The 14788-nt window shown below is 37.8% G+C and overlaps 2 protein-coding genes across 2 annotated transcripts in view; one reads left to right on the forward strand and one right to left on the reverse strand.

The window, feature by feature from the left end:
• The window catches only part of LOC126418592 (uncharacterized), a 98141-nt gene extending 95197 nt beyond the window's left edge, over window positions 1-2944 (forward strand). Inside the window, exon 4 of the mRNA XM_050085424.1 lies at window positions 24-2944. Coding sequence (XP_049941381.1) covers window positions 24-1127 — 1104 coding nt within the window. The 3' untranslated portion in view covers window positions 1128-2944. The remainder of the gene's footprint in view (window positions 1-23) is intronic.
• A 7004-nt stretch (window positions 2945-9948) lies between these two features.
• Window positions 9949-14788, reverse strand: part of LOC126418593 (Golgi SNAP receptor complex member 1) — a 50770-nt gene continuing 45930 nt past the window's right edge. Inside the window, exon 6 of the mRNA XM_050085426.1 lies at window positions 9949-11965. Coding sequence (XP_049941383.1) covers window positions 11728-11965 — 238 coding nt within the window. The 3' untranslated portion in view covers window positions 9949-11727. The remainder of the gene's footprint in view (window positions 11966-14788) is intronic.

The raw sequence follows: 14788 nt of genomic DNA on the forward strand, positions 1-14788 counted from the left end.
ATTTTAAATGTTTCTTTTTGCAGAACCTGAAACAAACAATGATAGTCATATGTGAAATACTGACTGAAGAACCTGAAGGTGGGTCAGCTATGATTCCATTCTCAACATTTTGTGACCTTTATACATATCTTGCAAAAAAAGACTGTGGGCCACCATCTGCCCATAAACCTGATGTCAAGGAAACAATTCAAGCAGAAGAGGAATCAGAGGAAACTGAAGCTGAAGACAAATTACACAAACAACATGCAGAGGACATAATCACCGATATTGTAGGAACTGTTGTATCTGTTACAGGAGATGAAGAACAAACAACAGAAAATGTTACTGGAGCAGATGTTCAAGGAGAAGGTGAGCAGGAACAGAGCCCAGAGTTATCAGAAACAACCATTGGTGAAATGCAAATGTCTGGCAGTAAAGATCTTGAAGATACAGCAGAAGTTCATGAAGAGAGTGTTCACATAACAGAAACAAAAGGAGAAAATGGTATGGATAATATGCATCCAGATAAAGAAAGCAGTCCTGTAGAAGTTGAGAGGACTACTTCAGTGAAATTTAAGGAACCGGTACATGCAGGCAGTATAAACACAGAGGAAGACGTTTCATTATTATCTGATGAGTCCAGTCCTGCCACAGTGCCAGAAGAAAAGAGTTCTGAACCAGAAGAAAAGAGTTCTGAACCAGAAGAAAAGAGTTCTGAAAAGATTGCAAAAGAAACTGTTAAAGAAGTTGTACGTAGAGCAGAAGTTGCTGCTGAAGCAAATCAAGCCGAAATTACAGCTGCCCAATTTGTGATTAAGGTTAAGTCAGAAACAGTGTCAAGGAAAGTTCGTACGCAACGGAAAGCACCCAAGAAGACACTGAAACCCTCCCACATGCATCATGAAGTACCTGGCATTGGGCCTCCAGTCTCAGATGAACAAATAGACAAAGTTATTACATATTTGCATTACTGGTCTGCACGACAAGAAGGAATGATTATGCCACGCAACATAAATCATTTCCTTTGCCCATCACTTGATCCTCCTCCACCTCCAGAATTTATAGAGGCATCGCTACCAACGTGCATCTGTGGCATAGGAAATCCAATGGCCTCCGAGTGCCATTGCACAGCTGCTTCTGACAACTAATCAATTTAAAACCATCAGTGTTTGTGGGCATGTGCATGCTCACCAGTAATTGCTTCTAACAGTGCTTTTTACCAGTGATATTGTCATTTCAGTACTGTAGTTCTTCAAAAGTTCTTCAACTGCTGTTTCACTAGCAATTTTATAGTAAATGTGTTAAGCTTTGGTAGATTGATCATAAGGGTCTGAAGCTCACCATTGCCTTTGACTGCTGATCATACACCCAGCACAATATTGACCACAATGCTCATCACCTCCTACAAACTTAAGCAAATTATCTTTCATTATTTTCAAATAATTTACACAGTGATTAGCTTTTTGCTATTACATGTACAACAAAAGAACCTAAGGTAATAAATAGCCTGATATTCAACAGAGAGTCCCTCTTTAAAAATTTTTTGGATGTAACTGCTTGCAGCAAAACAATGTTTGAATTTTACACCAAATCACACACGTCAACAGTGTTTACCATTTTGCCAGCTGGATCATGTTTCTATGCCTTCAACTTCTGCTCTATGGTGTATTACCAGTAAATTTTACTCTCACTTAAGAAAAATAGTGGCTTGCTGTTTGTCCACAGTAAGAAGACAGTTTTTACTGGTGTTAACTGTGGAGAAGAAAATCGGCACTAGTTGGAAAATATTCATTTGTCTCCAAGCACTGCCAGTGTTTCTGCATGTATCACCTCTGCTTCCACGTAAGCACAAAACGGGGGAAATTGTGCCAGCACTCATTGTGTGAAGAAGTTAATGCTACTGTCCCCTCACTGGTTGTCTCCCACTGGCAGTCCTAATGCAGGGGCAAGGCATACCTCCCACAGTTCCCAAAGGGCATCGAGTGAAGGGTAATCATATCATGTCAAACAGTATGTGTGCTAAATCAGGAAATTAAGTCAAGGAGAACAAACATCCAGTATATATGCATAAACTAATTGGCAAGATCCTCATTTCAGGTACCTAAATCATATTCACAGGACGAAGGAGAAAAGTATACTTCAGTCACCTGTTCCAGTAACGTTGCAAAGTGATTTTTAAAGAGCTCAGAATATACTTTTGTATCCTTTTCAGTTTCTGATAGAGCTGAAGAGTAAGACAAATGAGAACATCAGAAAGGATTTCCACATCTACATCCATACTCTGCAAACAAGTGTGAAGTGCATGCAAGTGTGTACTGTCCATTGTACAATGAATTATAGTTTCCTTTTCATTCCATTTGCATATGCAGGATAACTACTTAAATGATTCTGTACACAGTGTAGCTAGACTGATCCTGTCTTCACGGTCTCTGTGGGAGAGCCCTGTAAGGAGCTGTAGTATTACCATAAATTACTCATTTAATACTACTACTTCAAAGATAGTAAGTAGGCTTTCATGGGTTAGTTGATGTGTTTCTTTAAGTGTCTGACAGTTCAAGTTTTTTTCATAATTTTTCCAAGTCAAACAAACCTTCTATATCACCTGTTAGTTCTCTTTAGTGCAGGTCCTATACCCTTAAGCAGTATTATAGCATAAGACACAAGAGTGTTTTGTTAACAATCTTCTTTTAGACAGACTGCATTTTTCCAGTACTCTATGAATTAACTGGAGTCTGCCAGCTGTTTTATCTGTGAGTGACCCTGTGTGATTATTCCATTCCATAGCCTCAAAAATTGTTACACCCAGATATTGGCATAAGTTGACTGATTCCATTTGTGAATCACTGATATTGTAGTAACAGGGTACTACAGTTTTATGAAGTGCACTATTTTACAGTTATGAACATTTAAAGTAAGCTGCCAATCTTTAGACCACTTAAAAATATTATCAAGATCACAGTGAATATTTGTCCAGCTTTTTTTCAGGTAGTACTCTGTTAAAAGTATCTGCATCAACTGAAAAAAACCTATGGTTGCTACAAAGGATTTTTATGAATATATTTACATCTAAGATTACTATCAGTATTGTTTGCCAGGTGGTGTTGGTGGTGGTGGTGGTGGTGGTGGTGGTGGTGGAGGAGGAGGATGATGATTTGGGGCAGGAGACCAAACAGCAAGGTCATCTGTTCAATTGGATTAGGGAAGGAAGTCTGCTACGCCCTTTCAAAGGAACCATCCGGCATTGCCTGAAGTGATTTAGGAAAATCATGGAAAACCTAAACCATGTCTGCCAGGTCATTAATATACAACATGAACAGCAAGGGTCCCAACACACTTCCTTGGGCCACACCTGAAGTTACTTCTACATCTGCTGATGCCTCTCCATTTAATGTAACATTGTGTGTGCCAGTTGCCCATCAAAAAACCTTCAGCCCAGTTACAAATTTTGTTTGATAGCCCATGTGACTGTACTTTTGTTAATAAGTGTTAATATGGTAATGACCCAAATGCTTTTTAGAAATAAAACACACTGCGTATACCTTATTGTCTTGATCCATGACATCCAGAAAGTCATGTGAGAAAAATGAGGGTTGGATTTTGTATGTCTTCAGACTCCATGCTGATTGATGTGGAGGAGGCCGGTCTGTTCATGATAGCTAATTACACCTGAGCTCAGAATATGTTCTAAGATTCAGTAACATATGGGTGCCAGTGATATTGGATGATAGTATTGTGGTCACTTCTACTACCCATGTTGTACATAGGTGTGACCTGTTCTTTCTTCCAGATATTGGGCACACTTTTTTGGACAAGGGATCTATTGAATTTTATGCTTAAAATAGGGATTAATCCAGCTGAAAATTCTGTGTAGAATGTGCCAGGCATTTCATTGGTTCTTCGGGCCTTGTTCAGCTTTGTAAGAGACTGCGACAAAAAAGAGAAAAACAAGAAATCTGCTTAAGGGCATAATGAGGTGTCATCAAGTGTAAATCACAGAATCTGATGGTATTTCCAAAGGGCCCTTGGATCTTCTTCAATTGTAGTGATTAGTGATTTCAGCTATTTCTCAATGACATCAATACTGGTGTCCATATCAGTCACTTTTACAGTTGTGCGAGAGTTAAACTGAGAGAGTACTTTGCACCTTCCTTTCAAAGTAACATTTGGGAACAGTTTAGCATTTCTGATTGTGCTTTTCTACCATCAGTTTTTGTTTCTGTTCCATTCATAAGCATCTGGCACTAACTTAGGTGCTGATGTCAGTCTTTACATATGACCAGAATTTCTTTGGGTTTTGTGAGATAGTCTTCAATAATACTCTGTTCACTGTAATCTTTGGAAGTTTCATCCATTGGACTGTTGACAGCCAAACATGTTTAATTTAGCATTTATACACATACTGGCACGACGCGTGACCAGAGCACCCTCGGTGGACCGAGGTCACTCTCCGAACTGCTGTACAAAGGCTGAGTTGGTTCCCTCAGCACAAAGGCGGTACTGTTTCTGAACCTGACGTTCTTGCTTCCTTGCTTTCTACACCCATCTCCAGACTCTGGGATTACAAGAACATGTATATTTTCACGTGGTTTACTAGAATATCATACTAGTTATGCTATATTTCTCATTATCACACACATAGCAATATCGCTTGCATAGCAGTATCGCTTCCACAGTATAATTCCGAAGACCGGAAATTATTTTACAGAAATCGGAAACTTTAGCGAGGTGCTGCGAGGTGGAACGTGCTGCAAGCCTCTGAGTAACTAGAGACTTATCTCAACTGTGTAGCTGCTCTGCTGCTTTACAAAGACTGTATACCACAGTGTGTTTTCTGCCTAAGTTCAAGCCATGTTTCCTCTATGTGCTCCTGCCCAGAATCAAATGTTACAAATCCTTCCTCAACATATGATACTACCACCACTTTATCTAGTTTGTTTCCTTTGCATTTGGGGATGAGTCTGGCGCTGGACAGGAAATAATTCAAAATCTCTGCACAGTGTACTGAGTCTTGCTTATCATGTTGACTGCCAGGAAGTGGCAGCTCAGCAGAGCCACCTGCTGTGGCTGCCAGTGGCCACAAGGTAGCCAACATGTTACATAATGTAACATGCAGCATCAGTTTCTGTTTGTGTTTATCTAATCCAATGAATACAATACCTCCATTTTCATTGGATTAGCCTTTAGATGCATATATTTACTTAAAAATCTCACTGCTCTCAGTATCAACCTTCTGTACCTAGTATTATGCAAGCTCCACTGAATTTTAGGAATACTTCAAACTCTAGGATTTTGTTACAAATGCTTCAGCTGTTGATCACTATAATTTTAAGCACCTCATCTGTTAGAGGGGAAGGGGGAGGGGTGTTTCCTTGGATCTTACACTAACACTTCCTGGTCAATATCTGGACAAGATGAAGAACCACCTAATTTTTAAATAAATAAATAAATAAAAAGAGGGAAAGAAAGAATCTGCTCAGCCTAGCTTATCACAAAACCTTCCATTGATACCATAACAATGGGTATTAGAATGAGAGTTTTATTGAGATTCTGTGGACAAGGCTGATTTTTTCTGTAGCTGGAATGGCTCAAGAATAAACCTAGAGCCCAAACTATGCAGATATGTTAAGAACAAATGAAGATGAAAAATATAGTTCAGGTATAATTCTGCTCCATGACATTTCCATACAAGATGCAGCTGTGTTAATTAAACCTTTTCTTTAGGTTTCCTTGCTGCCATTTCCCTATATAACAACATTCAGTATATACTACTCATCTACACTTGCTTCCCAAACATGTTACACAACACGCCTCACAACAGATGAAGTGCGTTACACAGGCTCAATTTCAGTGGAAGACAGCACATCGAATGTGTTGGTTACAGGTGTAATACCCAAGTTCTCCTTGTTCCTTGCCTCTCCTGTACAGGACTTCTAGCCATGCCTTTGGCACACTACAAACGGTCAAGTCAGTAGGTGGTCATGGACCCTGTACTGCCTACAGAGGAATCAGTTTCCATTGGAGAGGATAATACTTGAGTACCATTGGTATTTCTGGTACTTGTGTTTCAGCATTTCATCCAACACACCCATTCAAAGCAGCTTCCAATCATTTGGCAGCTTATGAATAGTAACAAACTCTTTCAGTGACAGATGTTTTTTCTGAATCATAAACAAATAACTTTAAATTAAGCTTGTTGATTCACAAACTGAAGTTATCAATAAAATGATTTTGTATAACAAGAGAGAAACCTTGGATTAGATTTGCCGATTCCCTGAAGCTACTTTGAATTATCTGTCTTTAACTTTTGTTCTGTCGATGTCATGTTCACTAACAAACGAAAAACCAATGGAAAATTCTGACAAATACAGAAAATAAGCAGTGGTGTTGAAGGGGAAATTAAATGTAACACAATGCAACTCATTTATCTACAAATGAAGATGCATAGTGTAGTTCAGTTGCCATTCTGCTCAATGACAATTTCATACAAGATGCTGCTACATAAAATAAATATTTTCTTAATTGTTCAAATTACATTTTGCAGTCTAGATTTTACACTAGGTGACATAGAGTTGAAGTGGTTAGGCACACGGTGTTTCATCTCAAATGAGAAACTGTAAGGCACTGTAACACTGTGTTTGCAGACAAGCAGGAAAAGAAAGTGGCCATGAAAAAAATGTTTCAATCATCATGGTAATTATATAAGAAAATACTCAGCATGTCTCCAGACATCACTACAAAAATCTTTTCTTATCCATATTTGTTTTAATTTCTGAAAAAAAAATAGCCCTCCTAAGTAAAAGGAGGTTACCCAAAACTAATGATTACTTTACAATCATACAAAAGTGAGCATTTGAACACATTGATGATACTGGATAAATAAATTAACAGTTCTATTTCACAGAGCGAGCAGTGTTATGCCAGAACAAATTACAGGATCAGTATGTATGACTGTGATATCCAATATTGTACGGAACTGAGGAAGACCTGAAAGTGGTGAAGTGGTGTACTTCTGGAGCACAGCATTGCACAGAAGAGAAATGTGGGCCATTGGAAATCCAGAGAAGAAACTGGAAGCATCTGGAATGTGGTGCTATTAAAGACTTTTAAAAATAAGTGAATAGGTAAAGTATGAAATGCAGTATTGGTGAGGAAAGGAGTCTCTTGAAGTCCCTTATCAGAAGAAGGAAAACAGTGTATTCAAGGTATACATCTATGTTTGTACTATAATGTGTTATGGAGAAACAGTATAACAGGATGAAAGTAAGGTTTTATGTTTTCCAATGTTAGTTGTTTTTAACTATTGCTTGGTCAGTGACATTGGCAAAGTTTTGCAGCTGATGGTTATTTTGTATTTTACCATTGCCATTTCCATTTATGATGTACTAAGCCCAAATATATTACAACAATAAAGTTTTTAATGCAGCTCAGAGGTGTTCATTGCAACAATGTCAGTCCTGTCATTATCACCGGTTCTCCAAATAAGTTGCTTTCTGTTTTGTCTTCATTATACTACCAGTTTTGGCTTTGGAAGGGGAAAAATTTATATGTAATGCTATACTTTACATTTAAGAAGGATGCAGTCAAGCTGTGCCATCCTAGAGAAGCAGAAAGTAGACCATGTTCTACAGAAAATTGTTATTAGTGCCATGTTAGGGGACTGAACTGTGGCTACAGATATAACTGAAGGCTGCAATGATCTATTAGGGAGTATTAGTTTTATTCCAAGTAACATAATACTCAATTTTACTGTGCTTTCTAAATTTATCTTTTCCACACATAGGAATAAATGTTGACACTGGGCCTGCCAAGACTGAAGTAACTACTTTGTTTTCACGTGGAGAGAAAATGGCAAAAAAAATGTTGCTCATATTTGTAAGGAAATGCAATATGTTACAGCAACACGTAAATTATAGTTCACAATAATTTCACTGAAAGGATTTGTATCAGAGTTGGCTGTCACCACCACAACCTCATTACCATTGATGTCCTTCTGACTGAAGTCCATTTATTCATACATTAATAACCCACTGCTGCCATCAGATACAAATTGTCCAATTATCCTCCTGCAACACCCTATTCATTGCACATCATCAGCCATTTGGCATCAACTGCACGATACAGGTTGCCTCCTGACTACTTTGTGCACTAAGTTGTTCTTATATGAACCTATGTTACTCCTGCATGTTTTCTGTCCTCCTTTACTAGGGTCACTGTGTCTTGTCTATGGTTAACTTAAGGAATCTAGCAGAGAAGTTGCTTGGTTTACTTAACATCCACTTATGTGGATATATGCCAACTGTTTCATTTTCATTACAGTCATAAGCATGTCTTTCACGCCATCCTTTTTTAGTGGTTCATGCAAGTTTTTCAGTTCCTCCTAGTAATTAACAAGATGCACCTCTCCACTGCCTGTTGAGGAAGTGTAAGTTTTTGCATGGTTTTTATGAAAAGTCTATACCTTTAACTGCCGCAAGTCAAAATTAGTAATACATGCTGATGGTTAACTTTCCGTTCCAGATATTTTACTATATAGTTGCACTGTACCATCAACAAACATACTTCCTTGAAAGCACATACCTACAAACAAATCTGCAGTATAATATTGAGCATTAGTATGTCCTCCCCAAATGCCTCTCTCTTCATGAGCTGCCTAGTAGAATCTTACCTACACTCTTAGATGCACACCTCATGTGTTTCAGGTTCATTGACACTACCTTTGTCATTTGCACAGAGTCCTAGTTCCTCTATAACCTCAAGAATTTTTGTTCAGCTAGTTTCACTAGGGTTCACTAGTGACCTAACATCTTGGACGTTGACATCTGTCTGTTGGAGCTCTGTAACAGCCTTACCCCATCAATGAAACACCAAAAATGCTGCTACTCCGTCCACACCATAAATACCCTTCCCTTCAGTCTTACTGTCTGTGGCTGACATATCTGCTATCACAAGCAACACCTCTCCGGGTACAGTTAATGACATGCCAAGGCTTCCATAGATTGACCCTACCCACCAAAAATGGTACATTAAGGGAGATAAGGGAGGGGAGGATAGGAGGGGTGAGTTAAGTTTGTCTTTCTTCTAACACTTCTTTAATCCCTGAGAGATGTAATGGGAGTAATGCATAATACATAAGCAATGGCGGAGAAATGAAAGAAGTTACATGCAACCACAATTGAACTTTTCCACAACCTGAATACATGTTTCATGATTGGACTTATCCAATTTCAGAAAGTTGCCTATAGGTTAAAGGCCTGTTGCATAGTGTGCATGTCCTTTGAACACATGATATCCTTCTCACACAACTTTTATTATTTTGGTTTATCACAGTAACTTATGTCAAACAGTATAATTTTATATTCACATGTTCTAAACTCGTTCTTGACTTCTTACCCGTAAGGTTAATGCAATATTTTTGCATTACAAATCTGTCTTTGTTTGTGCATATAGTCACATACTGCATGACTGCAAGATTATCACAATGTAACCCATACCTACAATTGTTCTAATTGGTAATCTATTTCCAGAAACAATATATGAGGACAGACAATGAGTGTGGAGAGATACAGCAACTGTTGGAAAGTCATACTCACAGTGAAATGAATACTAAATGCAGAGGCAACCAAATTAAGCTTTTATCACAATTCATTTAGATAACATGCACAAATTTTACTTACAGGAATGGACAACTTCAATCATTCTACAATGGAAACAGTCTTCAGTCTTACCTACCGTCCTTATTTCACTTTGTATCATCCCCACTTTTAGTAGGTTTGTTAATAATCACAAAAACACAATTGAAATCTGAGAACAAAGTTACATGTACTATTGTTACATTTGTTTGTACATAGTGCCATATTTCTGAATACTTGTGTAATTAGGCTATGTTGGTACCCATATTAAAGAATGCTGCAGAAAAGTAAAGACAAAGGTGATGTCATCGAGGGAAATATACAAGAATAACACTGTTAATATCAAAATAAATAGCCTTTAATATGAAAAAAGTTTATTACATATGTAAGTAAACTGCAAATTCTTGCAGTTCTCTCTCTCTCTCTCTCTCTCTCTCTCTCTCTCTCTCTCTAACACACCAATTAACAGTACATGTTATCTTTAGTTGTTAACATCCACCTTTCCTACAATATTTACCAAAATAACTAAATGTGCACACATCACAGTTTCTGTCCCGGATACAAATTTCTCCCTTCCAGGGTGTTATAATTTTGTATATGTTTTATGCAAAATACCAAACTGCTGAGCAGCATCTTATTTACAATACAGCAGCGAATAACTTCAACTGTAATGACTCGGTATTTATGAAACAATTGAGAAATGATAATACACGTTTCTTCAGGAGTATTAAAAATTAAATGGCATGATACATTGTGAATGCAACCATTGTTTGCTTTTTATTCTGCTTATACAATGAGCTCTAGTCTTTGAATTGCAAGCATTTCATAGACAAAATTTTCAACTGAAAATGTGAAAAACTTTATGACCTATAAAGAAAGTTCAAAGCACATTTACTTGATACAAATGTAAATAATAATAAATTATTTTATAACTTGTAAAATGATACACATAAAAAAATTTACAATAGCAGCAAGTAATTATGGACCACATAAACATTTATGATGGAGAAAAATCAACACATGTTCAATACATAAATTTTTACATTGCATGACCATTAATTTTGACCATCAATCCACACTGAAATCTGTTTGTTTACAACAGGTTTGGTATTAGATCACTGCTATCTAAGATAATATGCAACTCCAGTATGTAATGTGATTTGAGATTGGAAAATCTGAAAGAGTGAACCACACAAATGTTATGCCATCAAATCTCTACAACATTACATGAAGACTAATTACAGAAGAGAGAGAGGAATGTAACAAATTTCACTAAATGTAATGCTGCGCTAGTGATACCCAAGAAGAACAAAAATTGACCTGGGGTAATATCTGCCACATCCATTAAGAGCACTTTTTGTGTTGGTATGTCAATTGACTTATGTTCCTAAAATGATGGCACAGATGCTTTTGCTGCAAAGACCTTTTAATTGGAACACAGAGGACTGTATGAGGGTTTATAACATGCAAGGAATTATAAAATAATTACATGAACCCCACGATTTAAGATCCACAACAGAATTATAATGTAATTCTTCATGCTTGTGGACTGTTCTAGATATCTTACAGAAATCACTCTCTTACCATAAGCTGTCATGAAAGCAAGAAAGAGGGCAACTAAGTTTGTGATAGATGGTCTCAACTCAATGGCCATGATACAAAAACTTTTGAAAAACTTTCAGTTCCATGGTTTACTACAAAACACAATCCTTCAAATTCACTTAATGAAGAATTTAAACTAATGCCAATTTACGAAGTAACTACAGTTCAGAATATAAATTAAATGATGAAATTAATCCAGCCAAGAATAAAAAATTTAAAAATCAACGAAATTTAAATTAATGTACACAAAAACAAGAATTAAATCTTTACATTTTAAAATACACAACCATGACAATAGTTCTTACTTTTAGCAATATCTGTTGTAAAAGAAACTAAACACAAGAAGAGAGAAAAAATTAAAGGCAACTACTGTCATCATCAGTTTCAACATGGTGAATTTCACAACTTAGCCTTTTAGAATGATGCATAACAGTTTAAAACTTAATATCTGAATGTTCTTCTGGGAGAACAATTCAACTATTGTGGACCCAGTTTTTTGACAAATATTTTTGCACTGCTAGCGAAATGCGTACATTAGTAACAGAATAACGCACACACTAATGACAACACCCAAAATGATAGAATCTCTACGTTTCCTGAAGTTGATCCTCTGCACGAGGCTGCTGATCATTGGGAAGCGGTTGGATAAATCATGCATCCTTGTCTGAAACTTCTTAAAAGCATGTCTCTGAGAAACTAAGTGTTCCCTCGTGTCCAAAGCAATTGAAATCTGCTCGTCTATTAGACGATCAGAGCTGGAAGAAAAATTAATTTTATTACACTCTACGTAATTTGCAGGTGACTATGGTATCTTAATTTAATTACAGGGAGTAACAAAAATTTATTTGTAGAACATATGATGGCTGTCACAGAGGACTCAGTAGAGTATTTTCATGCAAACAACTTAGTTACAGTTCTACAGGGGACAAAATTCCAATGTAACATCAAGCTCAAAAGTGTTCAAACGACCTGAACTGCATTTCACCTGATCTGTATGCAACCCACATAACACACCCGTCTTGTAAGTGGTCTGTTCTCTTTCCAGTACAGGCATTTGACCATACAAAATGGTTACTGCAAGAGACTGCAAAAGGTAACTGCTCTGTATGGCTTTCAATCCAGATGCAAACTAATGCCATGATAATGCAAATATCAGAAAACAAGTTATTAGACATGACACAACCATTAAACTTGTAAACTCAAATTTATTACAATAAATGACATTTCAAAAACCAACATTAACCTTGAAATTATATGCTGAAAATGCTTCAATGGACTAGGATCCCGCACTGTAATCCATCAACTATTGTTCATGTTAACTAACCACAAAAGATCTTAAATATGGCTTCAGTCGTAAGTAACAAAGTTGAACACTTTTAAAGTTGAAATAATGTGACTACAGTTTTGTGTTGGATGGAGATTTGAACCCACTGGATTGTTAACTAAGCAGAAACAAATGTTAAAAAATCATACGACAAGATGAAAAAATTTTGCATTATTGGGATTCGATCCCAACACCTATCGTTGTTGACTTCTAGTCACTCACAGACTTTGAAAATATGTTTACTTCACCAGCAGATGTCTAAACAGGAAATAACACAACCAAAAGTTCTATGTTGACTGGGAATCAAACCTACACATATCATTATTGTTGACTACACAAGGAAAGGGATTGAATATCATGTACTTTTTCACCAGTAACTAGGAGTGGCATTTTTAAACCTGAAATGATAAGATGAGAAGTCTGTGTCTGACTGGTAGTTGAAACCAGTATCCATTGTTATTGTTGGCAAAGTATGGAGAAACATCAAAAAATTATAATAATTTGACACCTGTAGTTTGGTGCGCGCATGCTACAACTTGAAATAACAGGCTAGAAACTTTTGTGACACACCGGGATTTGAACTCACACATGTGCCAATCGTGGAGACCCTGAGTAGTTCAGTGTCATGGGCAAACAATGAAACACTGGAAATTTATTACCTCAAAAGGGTCAAACCCAATGAAAAGGAGATGTGAGTGTGAGTCTAGGCCAGTATCAATATTTTCAATATTTCATGTTCCAGCACAAGAAGAAATAAGTGCTCTATGACCTTACATGATGACTGGCTCATTAATAAAAGAACTCTTGTACAAAAGCTCACTGGTGACATAGTTTCAACATGGCATGACTTCCACCACTGTCGTGGCCCAATCTACATCAACTCACCTTCAGTACGTAGCGATGGGACGCCACTTTTAGTGTGAAGTGAGAACCAGACGTGAAGAGGGGATGTTTCTGCTTGTTAAAGTGATTGTCTGATGTGAGAATTGGACCCAGACCTTAAGCATACATAGCTAGAATCTTTCCAACAGACCACCAACCTACACAGAGCACTGGTTCACATTGTATCGTAAAGAATGATGATCCATGCTGAAAGAGAATCCAGATTCCCTTGAGGCTGATTACAAACTGCAAAATGTTCATTTCCTTGTTTGTTCACATCAATCTTCACTAGCTGCCTTGGCCACCTAATATGTGCTTTGGACTTTATTTTATAATCCCTGAAATAAAATCACATAACAGCCAGCTGCATGAACTGGCATTATGGTAGGATGCAGAAATTTGTGGAAATTTCTGCAGGTAGTGTTGCTGCTTACCACTTGCAATTCTGTACATTCTTGTCACCTTGGTTCAACATGTGTCCAGTTGCCTAGTAGGCAAAGATCCACCATAGGCCTTGATAACTTGTTTAATGCACGCGGGCATTGATGCATGTAAGGCACGAATGGTGCCCTGTAGTATAGCCATCCATGTGGCATGCACCCATTGTTTGACCATATCCTAAAAATTTTCGACTGGTGACAAGTCTGGTGATCTCGCGGGCCAGGGCAAAAAACGGACATTCTGTAACACCAAGAAGGCACATGTTTGTGAGCAACATGTGGTCAGTCATCACTAGCTTACTGAAAAATCGCATCTGGGGTGTTGTGCAGAAAGGGTATGGCCACAGGTTGCAGGATGTTATTCACATAGGTCATACTGGTCACAGTGCCCTGTACCCAAAAGAACTCCCACAACAATAAAGCCTCGAATTGGCACTGTTTACCTCAAGCGAATGAGTCACAGTGATACCACTTGTCTTTTCTGTGGTGAATCAAAATGTGGCCATCATTTTCAAACAAACTGAACCTGGATTCATACAAAACTGCTATCTGATGCCATTCCTGTCCACAGTGGAATCGTTCCATGCACCATTGCCATGTAGCATGTTTCTGTACATTCATCAAAGTTAGGCGGAGAATGGGATGACGTGCACGTAACCCATGCCATAATACATGGCAACAGACTCAACCCTGATGATGTATGATGTGTTACACTGTTCCAATGTTGCGCCAGAGCTGAGGAGGATGCTGATCTGTCCTCCAATGCCTTTAGGATTTGGCATTGATCTTCTCGGGGGATGGTCTGCGTGGTGTGACCTGACCCACCTTGTCATGTTCTACGGCCTTTTGTGAACCATTCTGTACACACCCAATGCACTGCCAAAACACTTTGTTCCAGACGAGCAGCAGTTTCTCAGAGGATGGATGCATGA

This window comes from Schistocerca serialis, chromosome 9 (assembly GCF_023864345.2).
Source record: "Schistocerca serialis cubense isolate TAMUIC-IGC-003099 chromosome 9, iqSchSeri2.2, whole genome shotgun sequence".
NCBI classification, from domain to species: Eukaryota; Metazoa; Arthropoda; class Insecta; order Orthoptera; family Acrididae; genus Schistocerca; species Schistocerca serialis.